This window comes from Dromiciops gliroides, chromosome 1 (genome assembly GCF_019393635.1).
Source record: "Dromiciops gliroides isolate mDroGli1 chromosome 1, mDroGli1.pri, whole genome shotgun sequence".
Classification (NCBI taxonomy): Eukaryota; Metazoa; Chordata; class Mammalia; order Microbiotheria; family Microbiotheriidae; genus Dromiciops; species Dromiciops gliroides.
In genome coordinates this window covers 696,755,995-696,772,624 of record NC_057861.1, presented here as the reverse complement: position 1 = coordinate 696,772,624, position 16,630 = coordinate 696,755,995, and the positions used below count along the sequence as shown (strand labels likewise).

General features: G+C 48.8%; 1 protein-coding gene across 3 annotated transcripts in view; it reads right to left on the bottom strand.

The window, feature by feature from the left end:
• Positions 1 to 13,179, bottom strand: part of PHF2 (PHD finger protein 2) — a 198,822-nt gene extending 185,643 nt beyond the window's left edge. For 2 of the 3 annotated variants that reach the window (XM_043975714.1, XM_043975716.1), the window contains exon 1: positions 13,009 to 13,179. In XM_043975714.1, the coding sequence (XP_043831649.1) occupies positions 13,009 to 13,106 (98 nt within the window). In that variant the 5' untranslated portion in view covers positions 13,107 to 13,179. The remainder of the gene's footprint in view (positions 1 to 13,008) is intronic. The other variant, XM_043975715.1, reaches the window with a different exon arrangement.
• Positions 13,180 to 16,630: the final 3,451 nt, after the last annotated feature.

Here is a 16,630-nt window from a genome sequence, read left to right as displayed (position 1 = left end):
TGCTTTTGTTCTGCTACAGTGGGAAAAGGGCTAGATTTAGAATAAGTCCTGGGTTTAAAACCTAGCACAAAGCTGGGGCAGCTAGATGGCGCAGTGGATAGAGCACCGGCCCTGGAGTCAGGAGTACCTGAGTTCAAATCCGGCCTCAGACACTTAATACTTAACTAGCTGTGTGACCCTGGGCAAGTCACTTAACCCCAATTGCCTCACTAAAAAAAAAAAAAAACCTAGCACATCCCTAAAATGATGATAACAAGCCCCTGTATAGTAAGTGAGTGCCTATCTCACTAGAAAGTGTTTCTTAAACCAGGTTGGCTTTGGGACTGAACTTATGATCCAGATTTGCAAGCTCGACACTGAACCAGATTAAAATACAGGTGGAAAATGTTTGAGAAAAAATATATAATATAGCATAGATGATGTTAGTTTGTGGTTTTCTAAGACAACATACTATCCTGAATTTGTCCCCACTGGTCTTGAGCACTGAGAGTTTGTACTTGTACAGGGTCACACACCCAAGTACATATCAGGGATATGACTTGAATCCAGATCTCCCTGGCTCTTGGGTCAGCTCTTGAGTCACTACTAACATACTGCCAGGAGACACTATCAACTGTGAATTACTATCATCATCATTCCAAGCCTGGGGTGGTTTATCCATAGACTTCAGATTAGTGATGAACAGTCTTAAAAAAAGTCCAAGGACTTGCCAGCTAAATGCAGCAATATCTTTTGTATTCCCAAGAACTTTAAAATTAGTCACTAAATCTCATGTAAAGTTGGGTGGTTTTTTTTAAGCATCTCTGACTCCATGGTGTAAATATATTTATATATCCATGCTCTGTGGGTGGATGTTGTTTTAGGAATTCTCTGTTCCATCACTTAAGAGGTAAAATCTTTTTTACAGATTTTTTTTTTAAAAGCTGGTTTCTCCATTTCCTTGGACAAATACACTTCATTCTCATGCTCCCAGGTCAAATCCAGAAAAGGATTAGGAATGTCTTTCTCCCTGGAAAAACATGGTGTTTCCAGGGCTCAGCTCAGTTTGGTCCCTGCTTAGGCCACCAGCTGTGTGCTCTGCTCAGGCACTGAGCCCAAGGAGACTCAGCAGGACCTACGAATCTGGAAATTACAGAAGAGCTGTTTCTCTCCAAGAGGCCGTCCCACAGAAGGGAACTCCCAAACCACCCTTCTCCTTCTTCCCAAGGTATCTGGCAAGATCGGTCAACCTTTAGGCCAGGGCTAGAGAATCCTGGTTCTTTTAATGACTACTGAGAGGAGTTGGGGGAGGGGAGGGAAAAAATCTATCAAGACTCAAGTGAAAAAGCAACAGTTTAGGGTGTTATGTTTGATTTAGAGAAAAACAGAAAATGTTTCAGTAGTCTGTTTTTTAAACTAAGGAAGAGAGAGAACATCGAAGTCTATTCAGTAAATACAAGAAATAATTAAAATAGACTTCAGTTCTACATTTGTTGTTTTTCAAAGTCATTTCACTCTGTGTTTGACTCTTCATGACCCATTTGGAGTTTTCTTGGCAGAGACACTGGAGTGGTTTGTCATTTCCTTCTCCAGCTCATTTCACAGATAAAGAAACTGAGGCAAACAAGGTGAAGTGACTTGCTCAGAGACACACAGCTAGTAAGTGCCTGAGGTCAGATTTGAACTCAGGAAGATAAGTCCAGGCCCAGCACCATCCAATACACCACCTGGCTGCTCAGTTTTACATTATGGGCAGGTACACAAGAAGAGGAGAGGGGAAGTCTAAGAATGAAGACAGGAAGGACTCAGAAAGGCTGAACATCAGAAAAATGGAGAAAGGGACAAATGTGAATGTGCCTTATATAAAGTAAACACAATCTAGACAAACTCAACAATGGCTCAAAGTATATAGTATACAGAAAGGCAAAGACGTATACAGGCATATAGAAATAAATCCCCCTTATACACAAAATCACGCAATAAAAACTTTATTACAGGGAAATGGGGCACAACACTCAAAAACTTCCTCAGTGACACATAAGAAAAGGAACCCTATTAAAAGTGGTGGCACAGTTTTATACATATTAAATGGTAAAGAAATCCATAAAAGCCATATAAATAGTGGCAGCATTCTGACCTCAGACTGCTGCTCAATCTGTGACCAAACCTACATAACAAATATAGCTCCATCAACTTGAACAAGGGCTGAAGTTTGCTTGTGGAAGTGGGCGTCAAGAGGGGCTACAGCTTGAGAATTCTTGTAAAGTGTTATCATTTTCTGTGTTTCTGTTGAGCAAAATCACACATAAGCAAACATGAAATTCGTGTTATGTTCAAATTGTTCCCCAATATATCAACTGCATGAGAACAAATTCACGTTTTTAAAACAAACAAGTGTCATAGCAGGACAGACTGTATACATATTTAGAAAGAAAATTGACCATCATGGTGATAGATGCTCATCTTGGGCCTTTTAGGATCACAGATTTGGGAAGGACAGTTAGAAGCCGTCCAAATCCAGCCCTTTCATCTACAGATGAGGAAACTGAGGACCAAAGAGGTCAAATGAGTAGCCCGTGGTCACCAAGCTAGTATAAGCAACAGAGGCAGGCTCTGAAATCAGTTCATTCCAACTCCGGATCCAGAACACATTTCACTGTACCATTAGGCCTATGAGGGGATGGATGGTGAGGATTTTTTAAGCTATGTTCTGTTTTCACAGCTATGGGCACAAATCTTCGTACCTGTCCCACAGGCTGAAACCAATTAAATCATGAGCTGAAGCTGGCCCATGGATAAGAGGTTTCCCACTCTTGCTCTAGGCCTTCGACATCATTAACTCTAAAAAAACTAATAAATGACATTTTTATTACTAGCTTGAGGTGTTTGCTTAGGCCCTCTCAAATAAAAAACACCCATAAAATTTTTTTAAATGATTTCAATTGTTTCCTAGAGGGATCCCAAGTCTAGAATGCATATGCCCTCTCAAAAACCCAGTTTTCCAGGGACAAGGAGAGCTCTTCCTCAGGGTTCTCAGGACGAACTATGTATCAAAGTCCTTCTTAGACTGTCAGAGAAGGGTAGAGAGAGGGGACCTTAGAGTACTGCCAGAACAAACATTTGCCATATCTAGGCCATTCTAATTACACAAGTCTTTTTTTATGCATTTCCTACTTGGAAGTGGAAACATTTGCAGCAATGATCGCTGCCCCAAACAGCCTCAAAACAAATGTTTGCTACAACTGAAAGGTTACAAATATTACCACACTGGACAGTCTCTGGTCAAACAAATATCTTCAATGGAAACAGATATTTCAGCTGTTAAGATATGCACTAAATCAAATAGTTTTATGGGGGGCAGGGGGAAGGAAGGAGGAAAGAAAAGGAAAGAGGGAGGGAGAGGGAAGGAAGGAAGGAACAAAGGAAGGAAAGAAAGAAAGAGGGAGGGAGAGGGAAGGAACAAAGGAAGGATAGATCATTTGGAAAGGAGATGGAGTTGAAGACAGTTCTATCTTTCCCCATTTTGACTACTTTGGTCTGCAAGTTTCCCCCATTTCCTATTGGATCCTCCAATCACCCAAACTCCCAGTTTATACCATCCTCAAAGTTTGCTTAAAATCCCTCATTTTCAAGAGGTTTCGTCTGAGTCCTCATCAGCCGCTCTTCTAGATTCCTACACGTCTTTGATTTATTGCAGTTGTACAGGAGCTGGAGGATCTATGAATTTGATAAGGTCCTTTGGAATAGTCAGGTCTGGTCCCACAGGTTTCAATTTTCTACATTTTCCCTCCAGTGATTCCTAATTAATTGTCCACACCCCATTTTAAACACATATGAGTGTGTGTGGTTCCAGTTTGGTTCTATGACACTATCAATCTGAAACATAATTATGTATTGGGCTATATAACTGGTTGAATTCATTCAGCCAACAAACATTTCTTAACCCTTTACAATATATGCCATCGTGCTAGGTATTGCTTGGGATCTGAAGACAAAAATGAAGAATATTACCTGTCCACACAAGGAGCTTACATTCTCCTAGGGTATGAGAGGGTGGGAACATGACAGGCACACAGAAAAGTCTAAGGCAAGGCATGGTGTGCTAGGGGCAGAGGAGATTTACAAAGTGCTCCAAAGGAATCTGAAAGACAGCTAGATATCGAAGTGGATAAAGCACCAGCCCTGGATTCAGGAGGACCTGAGTTCAAATCCAGCCTCAGACACTTGACACTTACTAGCTGTGTGACCCTGGGCAAGTCACTTAACTCTCATTGCCCAGTGCAAAACAAAAACAAACAAAAAACAACAAAAGGAATCTGAGCAGGGAGATAGTCTTTCCATCTTGAAGTGTGTCATTTTTACAGAGAAAGTGGCACCTCAGCTGATCCTTTCAGGAAGAAAAGAATTTCTTTTCCTGGCTGAACCTTCATATGTGGATGAGACCCACAGAGAAAGACTTCAGGAAAACCTTTGCAAATGCATGGAGGTAGAAGATGGCACGATGAGTCTAGGAACAGCTGTCCCCAACCAACTGAAACAGAAGGGGAGTAACATGAGGAAGAAAGGATGGAAAAGAAGAGTCACACTCTTCTGTGAAGGAGTCTTAAGTGCTAGGCCAAAGAGTATTTCATATGTATGTATTTTATAATTCAGGCAAAGGGAAACCCTCTGAAGACACCGACCCACAAAATGTGCCCAGCATCATAGTGGAGGAAATAAAAAAGCCAGCAAAAGACACTGTTCCCTACCCAAAGAAGCAGGAAATCCAGCTAGGGAGATACAACTAAGAGACCCAGCATAATTAAAGAGAGGTGAAGTGGTGCTATCAAGTGCAAACTCAATTCAGAAGAGGAAAACATTAGTCTAGCCTACAGTCATGTGAAAAGACTTCCTACAGGGGGCGATGAGTTGAGCTGGGCTTTGAAGGATGGACTAGGTAACAGGAGGAGGAAAGACATTCCTAGGGTTGGAGAAGGTGGGAACTGTATTGCATTTGATTCTTGGGAATTCGCAATGTATCATCAAAGCCTTTTGCCCAGCATCTTCCTATTTTGAATATTTAATGTTTTTGTTGATTATTCAGCCAAATGTTCTGATACTCCACCATCAAATATTGATTATTCCACCAAATAAAGTTGGGCCAACAAGAGAAACAGCAGCGATGGAGGCTAGAAAGCAGTGGTATTTGGGCTTCAGATACCCAGCTTTATTAACCTTACTTCACAGAGACAGCAAAAAGGGAAATGCTAATGCTAATACTTTCCCCACCCCCACTCCATGCTGGTGAAGTGGAGAGAGTACTGGGTCAGGGGCAGTTAGGTGGTGCAGTGGATAAAGCACTGGCCCTGGATTCAGGAAGACCTGAGTTCAAATCTAGCCTCAGACACTTGACATTTACTAGCTGTGTGACCCTGGGCAAGTCACTTAACCCTCACTGCCCCACCCCCCCACCCCCAAAAAAGAAAGAGTACTGGGTCTGGAATTAGAGGGATCTGAGTTCAAATGCAACCTCATATACCTACCACCTATTCAAATCTGGGCAAGTCGACTTAGTTTTCTCAACTGTAAAATGGAGATAACAGAACCTACCTCAGAGGGTTACTATGAGGATGACTTAGTACAATGCCTGGCATATGGCAGGCACACATCCCAGTCTTCAGGATGTACGGAAACACAACCATCTATATGAAGCCCACCCTGATCCCTTCAACTTCTGGCAGCCTGGTTCTCAAACCACTTCTTATAACTATTTTGTATTTATTTGTATTTGGTCTCTTTTCTGTATAGAAGTCTATATCTCCTTGCCTCCTTCATGAGAATCTAAGTTCTTTTTAAGTAGGAATCTTTTCCCTCCTTCAAGCTGTATTCCCAGCCCCAGTACAACACCTGGCTTAAAGCAGGTGGTGAATAATTGCTTCTTGACTGACTTCTCCCACCTCCTGCCTTTTACCCAAGCTAGCCCCTCAAGTGTGGGAACCACCACAGCCTTATACAAGCCCTAGCTTCCTTCCAAGACCACCTCCTCCACAAGGCCTTTTAGGATTCCACTGGACAGTTCCCCACCCCTGGAGGTTTGTATGGCATCACACTAGAAAATCAGTGCTTTGAAGGCAGGGCAATTTTTTGGGGGGGAGGGGAGGGGTGGCTTTTTTATCCCAAGCCTAGCATAGTGCCTCAGGTGCTTCATTTTCTCTCACTGAACTGAATATTAAGTGAGAGTCCTAAGTTATTGTTTTACCACCGGAGCCAAACTAATCATTAGAACCTCCTAATGTGTAAAGAGGCCAAAAGGCAGGTGTCCATCTTGAGGCAAAGAAACCTGTGCCTGGTAGCTGGGAGTTGGGACCAGAGAGTATTGGAATATAAAAGACAAACCTATTCATAGCACTGACATCTTTAACAAGAACACTTAAGGGGCAGCTAGGTGGCGAAGTGGATAAAACACTGGCCCTGGATTCAGGAGGACCTGAGTTTGAATGTGACCTCAGACACTTCACACTTGCTAGCTGTGTGACCCTGGGCAAGTCACTTAACCCCCATTGCCCCTCACCAAAACAAAAAGAACAAAAAAAAAAAAAACAAGAACACTTAAGCAGTTACCTAAAGCTAAACAATAGGCCAAACACTAGGGCAGGGAAACAGTTTAGATAAGGCACGTGGTTCTTTCAGTCAATCAAAAAGCATTTCTTTTTTTTTTTTTTTAGTGAGGCAATTGGGGTTAAGTGACTTGCCCAGGGTCACACAGCTAGTGTTAAGTGTCTGAGGCCAGATTTGAATTCAGGTCCTCCTGACTCCAGGGCCAGTGCTCTATCCACTGTACAACCTAGCTGCCCCCAAAAAGCATTTCTTAAACATCTGTTACATGCCAGGCTATGTGCCTGCCCTGGAGGAGCTTACACTCAAATGGGGAAGGCAACAGGCCTTCACAACAAGATACACAATTAACTTATGGCAAGCACAAGCAGCAGAGATCCGGAAAAGCCTGAAGAACAAGGTGCTTTGAAGGAAACAGGGATTCAAAGAAGAAGAGGTAAGGGGGGGGGGGCATTTGGGGCATAGGAACAGTCAGGTCCAAGCCACTGAGACAGGCCATGGAATGTTATGTGAGAGGAATAAGAGTCTATAGGCCTCAGGCTGAACAGTGGGAAAGCTGGAGGCGCAGGAAGGCACCAAGTGGTAAAAAGGCCTTGAATGGCAAAGATTTGTTTATATTTGATCCTAGTGGGGAGACATAATAGTTTAGGAAAATCACTTTGGTAGCTGTGTGAAAGATGTATTTGGGTGAGAAGAGATGTGAGAAAGGGAGAAAAATTAGGAGGCCATTGTAATAGTCCAATTAAAAGCTTATCACCTAGGGGCAGCTAGGTGGCACAGTGGCCTTGGATTCAGGAGGACCTGAGTTCAAATCCAGCCTCAAACACTTGACACTTAACTAGCTGTGTAACCCTGGGCAAGTCACTTAACCCTCAGTGCCCTGCCAAAAAAAAAAAAGCTTATCACCTAGTAGGTGGATAAGGCACCAACTCAGAGAGTTATGTAGGCAGCTGGGTTTAGGGTTAGGGTTAGCCAGGCCTGGAGTCAGACTCATCTTCCTGAGTTCAAATCTGGTCTCAGACACTGACTAGCTATGTGACTTAATCTTGTCTACCTCAGTTTCCTCATCTGTAAAATGAGCTAGAGAAGGAAATGTGGCAAACCACTCCAGTAAATCTGCCAAGAAAACCCCAAATGGGGTCACAAACAGTCAGACACAGACTGAAAGTACTAGACAACAACAGATAGCTATAATACACAAGATTACATTATAACTATATTCGAGGGATTTTCTTTTTATTCAAAAAATAAGACCTATGTGAGGTCTGAGGAGGAAAGTCCTGCCAAAGAAAGTGTTAGGGAAAAGTTTCACTAATATGAGTTAGGTTTTAAAAGATAAGTAGGAATTCCGCAACTCTAGATATAACCCACCCATCAGATGGACCTCTTCAACATCAAGGGAGGCAGTGTGGTGTAGAGAAAAAGCCCTAGATGTGAGTGGCAGAAGGATCTGGGTTAAGTCCTGACTCGGACACTTGCTAGCTGACATGATGGGAGTGACAAGCTCTGAAATCCACAGGTTCCTCACTTGTAAAATATGAATAATAATACTTGCACTACCCGCTCAAAGAATTGTTGTAGATAAAGCGTTCTATAATTGTGAACTAGAAGAAAACAAGAGCCACTGGATTCCTCCTTGTAGATCCTGGGAAGGGAAGGAGGAAGGGAGAGAGGGAGGGGGGGGTAGGGAGAGAATATGAACTTCTCTATGCAAAACTCTGGTTTTCCAAAGTCAATTAATTACTTTACAGCTCATGTCAATCAAAGGTCAGTCTGGAGTGGTTATGGTCTGGGTTCCTCTGGAAACAACATAATGAATGGCCAAGCTCCTAATGGTCTCATTGGAATGCAGTGTCAGCTCAGCGGTGATGCAGCTGATGAGCTGTTACAACACACCTTCATACGGAGCCTGAGTGACCTGTAGGTATGTAGCATAGTCCCAACGCCGTGGAAGATCTTTATTCCCAATCTACCTGATGAATGCATAGACTATACAGGATCTGGCTGATGATCAGAGCACAAAAGGATGCCAGAGACCATCTGATTTAACTCCTTTTTTACAGAGGAGGAAACTGAGGCCCAGAGAAATTAAGTGACTTGTCCAAGTCAAATCCAATGTTCTTTTCCACTGTACCAAGGCTTCTCCAAACATGAGTAAGGAAGGTTTTCTGACCCCTCCCCCCCCCAGGTTTTCCTCCTTCTCCTTTACAGCAAGTAAAGGCCTTGGAACCTAGTCAAGAAGAAACCCCTCCTCTCAATGGGGATAGTGCCCTGACTGGGCCCACAGCAACAAAAAAGGGGGGAGGGCAAACATTAGGCCCCTGAAAGGATCCAGTACACTGGAAAGTACAATCCACATTCTTTGAACTCAAGACCTGGCAGAACTTCTGGCTCTGCCTTCAGAACGAGTCTCAAGAAATAGATATAGATTAAATATTTGACATAAATGTTCCCAGAATAATGAGGCTTAGTCCAAAAAAGAATTTTTAAATTCCCCTTAACAGCTATTAGTACCCCACAAATTTCTGGACCCAAATCTGGTTAATCTCTATTGGGGAGGTGATAACCCCTTTCTATAACCAGGCAAAGATCTAAGGTTATAGACAAAAAGAAAAGCAAAATCCCTCTGGTCCATTTTTTCTGTAGAGTCCACTATCTCTTCCCCAATTTGTCTTTAAGCACACTACCCCACCCCCACCTCAACCCCCTAAAATGATTTCCCTCTTCAAAGAGCAGCTCAAGGGGGCAGCTAGGTGGCGCAGTGGCTAGAGGACCGGCCCAGTAGTCAGGAGGACCTGAGTTCAAATTTGACCTCAGACACTTGACACTTACTAGCTGTGTGTTGCCTCACTAAAACAAAAAAAGTATTGATTCAAAGAGCAGCTCAAGGACCAACTGCTTCCACAAAGGCTCCCAGAAAACCTAGCTTCAATGGTCCCTACTTCAATTCAATTCAACCTCTCCCCACCCCACCCCCCAAAAAACACTGATACCTACTATGTGCTTGTAACCAGCTGCTGAGGATACAAAGGGGGAAAAAGGAACTAGTCTCCACCCTCAGAAAGCCAACATTTTTACCAGTAGTATGTATACACAACCTGTACGCAAATAAATATTTTTAAAAACAAGAAGCAATAGGGGCTAATGAGATCAAAATGCTCTAGGAATATCTGAGGGATATCCTAGAATATCTGAAGAGTTGTTTACTCCCAGACAGCAGAACCAGAAGAGATGACGGGAAGTTGTCCAGAGGGACAAAAAACTTCCTACCCATTCAAAGCATCCCAAATCGAATAGGCTCCCTTCAGAGAGAGCAGTAGGGATCCCCAGCACTGAAAATCTTTTTGGAAATGCAGATGAGATTCTCAAACAGTGACAGGGCTGGACTGAACAGGGTGGTTGTCAGCTTTTCCAACTCTGCTCATGTTTGCTTCTGTCAATGATATTTCCCTTCCCCCAATCACTTGGGCCAGTATTTCAACTCTCCTGTGTACTTGCCATATTCTAACATGGGTGCTATTGATATGTGAACAGATCTCACTCTCCCCCCACCACTAATCTCTAAACTCCTTTAGAGGGAGAAATCATGCTTCTTCTTCTTCATTTTTTTTTTAATCTTTCTAGTTCTAGCTCCAGCATGAAGCCTATCCATAGTAGGCACTTCAGTTTGCTGAACTGGAAAAACGAAGGGTAATTCAGGACACAAACCATGACCATCTCCATCTTCTCAATCTACCTCTGGGTGGTAAACTAGAGCCCTGGCATACCTAAGTGCACCAGAGTAACTGGCATCTTTCAATAAGCATTAAAACATTTTTTTTCACATAGTTGTTTCCTTAGCAAGGAGGCACCTTGTAAAGAGGAAGCCTGGCCTGGGAGTCAGGGAATATGGGTTCTAATGCTGGCTTTACCCCAAATTACTTGATTTGTGGTAGGATCTTACATAAATTGTGACCTTTCAGGGCCTCAGTTTCTCTACCTGTAAAATGGGAGGGCTGGACTAGCTAATTGCCAAGATCCTTTTCATCTCTGTCAATCCTTGGATGCAATTCCCCCAGCTGTTTCTGTAAGACAATAGGAGAATTTGGAGGGAATAAGAAGTCCCCAAATGTCCCCAAAACAAGAAATTGTTCCCACCAGCTTTATAGACTGCCCTTGTGTCTCCACTAACACTAGCTCCCAGGCAGAGGTTCAAGGTTGGGGGGGAGGGGGAAGAGGAGGGTACTCCATCCTCCTGAAACTGCCACCTCCTTCAGAACACCCCCGTGCTGAGGATGACTTTAGGTTCTTTGGGCAGGAAGCCAGCCCGCCAGCTCTCCTCTCCTCTCCCCTCCTCCCCAACCAGAACCAGTCTGGGCGGTTTGGGCATTGAGGCTGTCACCTCCTCCCCCTCCTCCTATTACTCTGACACTCGTTCCTCTCCTGAGAAGGAGGCCGGGATTTGGCAAAGGGGGCACAAAGTGGAGGGGCCTGAGCAGGTAGGGTGATTAACGGCACACCTGTGTGGTCAGGCTAGACCCGGCTTAGGCTGGTACAACTAAGCTTGCCAAATTCCCAAGACGGGAGCCCCGGAAGCCCTCCTCACACCTCCATACCAACCCAGAAAGCCCAAAGGCAACTTCAAAAGCAAAGCACCTTCCCTGGCAGAGCAGCAGGGTGGGGGAAGTAACTCGAATGACAACACAACCTTACAAACCGAAAGAAGCCGATTTAGCCTCTAGCTCCCGTCAAATCCCTGTCCAACCCCCACCCCACCCCCAACAGCAACATCCCCCTCAAATCCTAAGGAAATCATAGCCCTGGGCAAACCTAGACTCAACAGGGGTTCACTCGAACGCCTCACCTACATTAAGGAAAGGGGGGGGGGTTTGTGTGTTTATTCTTTCTGTCTTGAATACAGTGGGCCCGAATAGTGCGGGAGAGGGGTGGGAGGAGGAGGGAGGGGGGCGGCGGAGAACGCGGCTCAATCCCAGCAGGGGCACGCTACACGGGCTCCCCCTTTAAGCCCTGCTCGCCCCTCTCCTCTTCACTCCACACGCTGGTCTGCCCCCTGTCTGTCCCTCCCCCACCTTCCTTCCCTCCCTCCTCTCCCCGCCCTATCCTCGCCAGCGCTGGGAGCCCGCCACTCGGTCCTCCCTAGAGACTCTGCCCTGGGCCGGACTCAGCTCCCGCCTCTCCCAGGCCCCCAGCCCGGTTGGGCCCCCAGCCTCGGCGCGATCACTGTCCCGCGCGGGGAAAGTTAAAGCAACTTCATAGGGGGAGGAGACGGGAGGGAAAGCGGGAAGAAAGCTCAGGCCCAGGGCCTCCCTCCTTGCCACCTTCCTAGCCCCAGCTCCCTCCCTGGCCCTGTCCCTGGCCTCCAGGGGGCAATCCCCCATCCCTACCTGTCAGTTGCACGAGGATCAGGCTCGCCCCCGACCCGGGTTGGGGGAGAGGAGGGGGCGCGGAGTCCCAGGCCCAGCAAACCCCCGAACTTTCCCCGCGGGGCGCCCGGCAAGCAGGATCCTCCCAGGAGGCTCCTCCTGCAGTCCAAAGCGGCGACCTGGCTGTGCTCGCGAAGGCGAGGTGAGCGGCCGCCGGGGAGCAGTGGGCCGGACCGGGCCGGACCGGGCCGGACCGGACCTCAGTGCCCAGCGCGGAGCAGGACAGCCGCGCTGTTTCCGCCTCCGCGGCCGCGGCCGCTGCCCGCCTGCCCGCCCGCTGCCCCCCCCAGGCTTTGTGCGCGGCCTGCCCTCCCTCTCCCTCCCCGCAGCCATCCCGGCAGCTGTCCCCGGGCCAGGCTAGCTCGCCGGGAGCGCGGCGGGCGGGCAGGGCCGAGGACAGCCAGCCTCCCAATCACCCTCACCCCCCGGCCCTGGCACAAAGGGGAGCCCCGCCCGGGGGCCCCCAGCGTGAGCAAGCACCACTGCCGACCCTCCGGTCCTCTCCGCCGCCAAAAATACACTAGCCCAGGAGCAGGGGCCCGAGGCCGGGGGCTGGGGATAGCCTGGCGACTAACTCCTCCTCTCTCCCGGGGAAGGAAGGGCCTGTGGCGGCCACGGAGGAAAGGGAGAAAACACTGCTCCGGAGCGAGCGCCACACCAGGCGAATTCCGGATTTATTTATTTTTATCCTGGGCACGGGGGCGGCGGGAGCAGGGGGCCCGGGCTCGGGCTCGGGCGGGATCCGGGGCTACGGAGCGGGGAGGGAAGGAAGACAGCCCGGGGAGAGACAATACATGGAGCTGGAAAATTCGTCATCCCCCTCCGGGGCTCGGGGGAGTGGAGCCGAGGCAAGGCTAGGCGAGGGGAAGCGAGGGGAGCCCTCGGGCGGGGAGAGGGAGAAGGGTGGGCGCCCTGCGCCGCGCGCCCCGCGCCCCTGCGCCCGCGCCGACCCTGAAGCCTCGGCCCGCCGCCCCCAGCCTCCCCAAGGCCCGGCCCCGCCGGCCGCGCTTACCTGCCGTGGAACCAGTCCTTACAAGCGTCGCACTCGATCATGAAGCGAGTAACGTCGTAGGGCAGCCGGCAGATGCAATAGACAGGCACCGTCGCCATGTTAGCTGCCGCTGTTCCTGCAGCTGCCGCCGCCGCCGCCGCTCCTCGCTCCTCCGACAGCCGCCGCCGCCGCTAGTCCTCCTTCTCCTCCTCCTCCTCCTCCTCCTCCTTCTCCTCCTCCTCCTCCTCCTTCTCCTCCTCCTCCTCCTCCTCCTCCTCCTCCTCCTCTTCCTCCTCCTCCTCCTCCTTCTCCTCCGCCTCTCTCTTCTCCTCCACCTCCCGCGCTGGCTCCCGTTGGCAAAAACCACAGCCCCAGTGTCCAGGCAGCGGCGGGCCAGGGGCCGGGGCCGGGGCCGGGGCTGCCCCTGCTGCTGCAGGCGCCGCTGCCGCCGGTCAGGCCGGCTGCTCCTGCCGCCGCCGCCGCCGCCGCCGCCTCGCCGCTTCTCCTCCTCCTCCTTCTCCTCCTCCTCCTCCTCCTCCTCCTCCTCCTCCTCCTCCTCCTCCTCCTCCTCCTCCTTCTCCTTCTCCTCCTCCTCCTCCTCCTCCTCCTCCTTCTCCTCCTCCTCCTCTTCTTCGCCTCTGAAAGGGGGGAGGGCAAAGGGAAAAAATCCACAAACAGGCTCCCCCCTCCCGTGCACACGCCAGCCCCCGGCGGCGGCGGAGGGGGCTGTGTCTATACAATGCGAGGAGGATCCGAGGGAATCGATCCGTGCGACAGCTTCCGCGAGCAGTGCATGCCCAGATTTTGTCAAATTGCCGCGGCCGGAGCCCTCCCCCCGAGCCCGCGCGGGCACCAGGGGGGTGGGGGTGGGGGGGGAGCGTGGGGTCCGGGCTGCAGGAGGGCTGGTGGCGTGTGGGTACACAAAAGGAAAAATGAATCTGCAGCGCGCGGCCAGAGGTGGGCGGCTGGGCTGCAAAGTTTTCCCGGCCGGGGTGCCGGGGCTCGGGGTTCAGACAGGGGCCCGGGCGACGCGGCGCGGTGCAGGGCCCGCGCCTGCGATCGGTCCGCTCGGGTTCCGCGGAGCGCGGCTGTCACGCCGAGAGTGAGCAGGCTGGCTGGCGGGCGGTCGGGCGGAGGAACGAGGAAAGGAGCGAGCAGAGCCCGTAGCCCTAGCCTCCCAACCCCACCGAAGGGAGCCCCCTTCGGCCGCCGCCGCTCAGCTCCTTACGTCAGCTTGCAACATTGTAGCGTTTCCTCTGTAGAGGCTGGACGCGCCGGGTCCTGGAGGGAGGGGGAGGCAGATGGAAACTCCCATGGGGCGACCCCCTCCATAACCCCACGCAAACCCCTCGAGAGGGCCCGGCAAGGGTCAGGTCCCTCGGGGCCCCGGTTGCCTTTGGCTGTCTCTGGCTGTGTCAGCCAGCCTTCCTCTCCTTCCTTCCCCACCTCTCTGTTTTCGGAACTGGAGCTGCTCCTCTCCCTACCAAAAGGGAGGTGGGGGAGGGAGAGGGAAAGAGAGAGAGGAAAAGAGGGAAGAAGGGAGGAAGCAAGTGAGTGGCGGGAAGCGAAGAAACCTAGGCGGGCAGCAGCCCTGGTGCAACGCGGGAGAGGAGAGAGCCGGACCCCCGAACTGGAGGAAGAGAGCCCGTCCTTCGGAAGACAGAAAAGTACTTCGAACCAACTTTTTTTTTTTTCCTAAATGGGCTGGCTTTCCTACCAGGCAGAGGAGAGTGGGCAGAGTTAGGGAAATTCCTCCTCTTCACCCATAGTCTGGCCTTCTCCTCCCCCCCTCCCCACCTACTCCCGCAGTAGAAATGTTTCCTTCTAGACTCAAGTAAAACTTCCTTCGCTTCTAACTCTATTCCCCGTTCCCGACAAACCCAACATAACAGAGCGCCCCCCCCCCCCGCCTCACCAACCTAATAGGGATGAGAAAAGGCTATCTTAAGGACCTGGAAGGGGTGCTCGAGCTCAGCCTGTACCCATGGGCCCCAGACAGCAGGACCCTGAATGCCGCTGACATCCCAGCTGCATGAGACCAGACTCTCTCCTGGATTTCAGTGGATCAGCAAGTGCTTACTATGTGCCAGGCACTGTGTTAGACGCTGGGAATCCAAAGAATGATCAGGGCAGACTCTGCCCTCGAGAAGCTCACAGACTGACGGGAAGGCAAAATCCGTCGATCAGAACATTACAAAATAAATGCCGAATGGGGTGACCCGGGATCAACAGCCGATTCCTCTGCTTCTTAATTGTAGGATGGAGAAGTCACCCAAATACTCTGAGATTCAATGTCCTCATTCACAAATGAAGAGGTTGCACTAAATCACCTCAAAAGGCCCCCGCCTAAGTCTTTAACAGTCCTCGGGTCTATAAGCTGGGTCTCTTTCTGCCTAGGACCCTCACCACCTCTCAGAATTCTACACTTCAAGTCAGGCACCATCTCCTCCACCAAGCCCTCCTTGATTTCTCTTCCCTCCCTCATCCAATTACCTTTTATTTACTTATCTGTGCAGGTCTGGAACGCAGCCTTCCTCAGAAGATGGATCATACTGGTTTTTGTCTTTGTGTTACCAAAGAAGACCTAGCTAGCCCCGAGTCTTCTATGTAGCAGGCCTTGTTTGTTGTGATGATTGTCAATGTATCCCAAAACCATTGACTGAGTACCTACTATGGGCGTGTCTCTCTGTAAAAGATGACATAACTAAAACCCAATCCCTTCCTTAGGGGAACTCACTATCTAGTCAATTCAATAAAGATTTATTATTCTTTTCAATTCAACATACCTAAGAAGAGCTGGACCAGAAGGGCTTCAGACAAGCAGTTCTCAAGCCTGAACCTCAAACCATTCAATAGGGAACAATAAATAAAACACTCAAAGGCAACTGTTACCTAATTGCATCCTTCTGCATCCTGGTGCCTCACTTTTAAAAGGATTCTCTAATGGCTCTTTTCTTTCTCATTTGCAGAGGTGGAGACTATGGCTGGGGAACAAACACTACGGATACCTTTTCGGGTGTATTAATTACTTTTTGCAGAACAACTTTTTTTTCCCCTCTTCATTATAAAATGGCTCTCTGGGAGGAAGTGAGGAAGGAATACATTGGGAGATGTAGGTGATGTTTAAAAAATATCAATTTGGGGGCAGCTAGGTGGCACAGTGGATAGAGCACTGGCCCTGAAGTCAGGAGTACTGGAGTTCAAATCCTGCCTCAGACACAACACTTAATAGCTGTGTGACCCTAGGCAAATCACTTAACCCCAATTGCCAAAAACAAAAAAAAAAATCAGTTGATAAAATGTATTTTTAAAATATGAGTAAAATAATAACAACAAAAGATTCTCTGTATTCTGAGGGAAGATTGCCTGGTTACCTTGGAAAAAGAGTAAAGGATTTCAAGTCAGAATACCTGAGGTTAGAAATCTATCTCCAGTACTTCTTGCCTTTGTGATTTTGAGTAAATCTTATCACTTCTCTGAGCCTCAGTTTCTTCATCTGAAAAATTAGGAGGCTGGAATCTCTAAAGTCCCTGCCAGCTCTAAATCTATGAACCTATGAAGTGAAGGTGGAGAGAATAGAGTAGAGCCAGGAAGATATGGATTCATATCATACCTTGGATATTTACTATTGAGGTGACCCTGG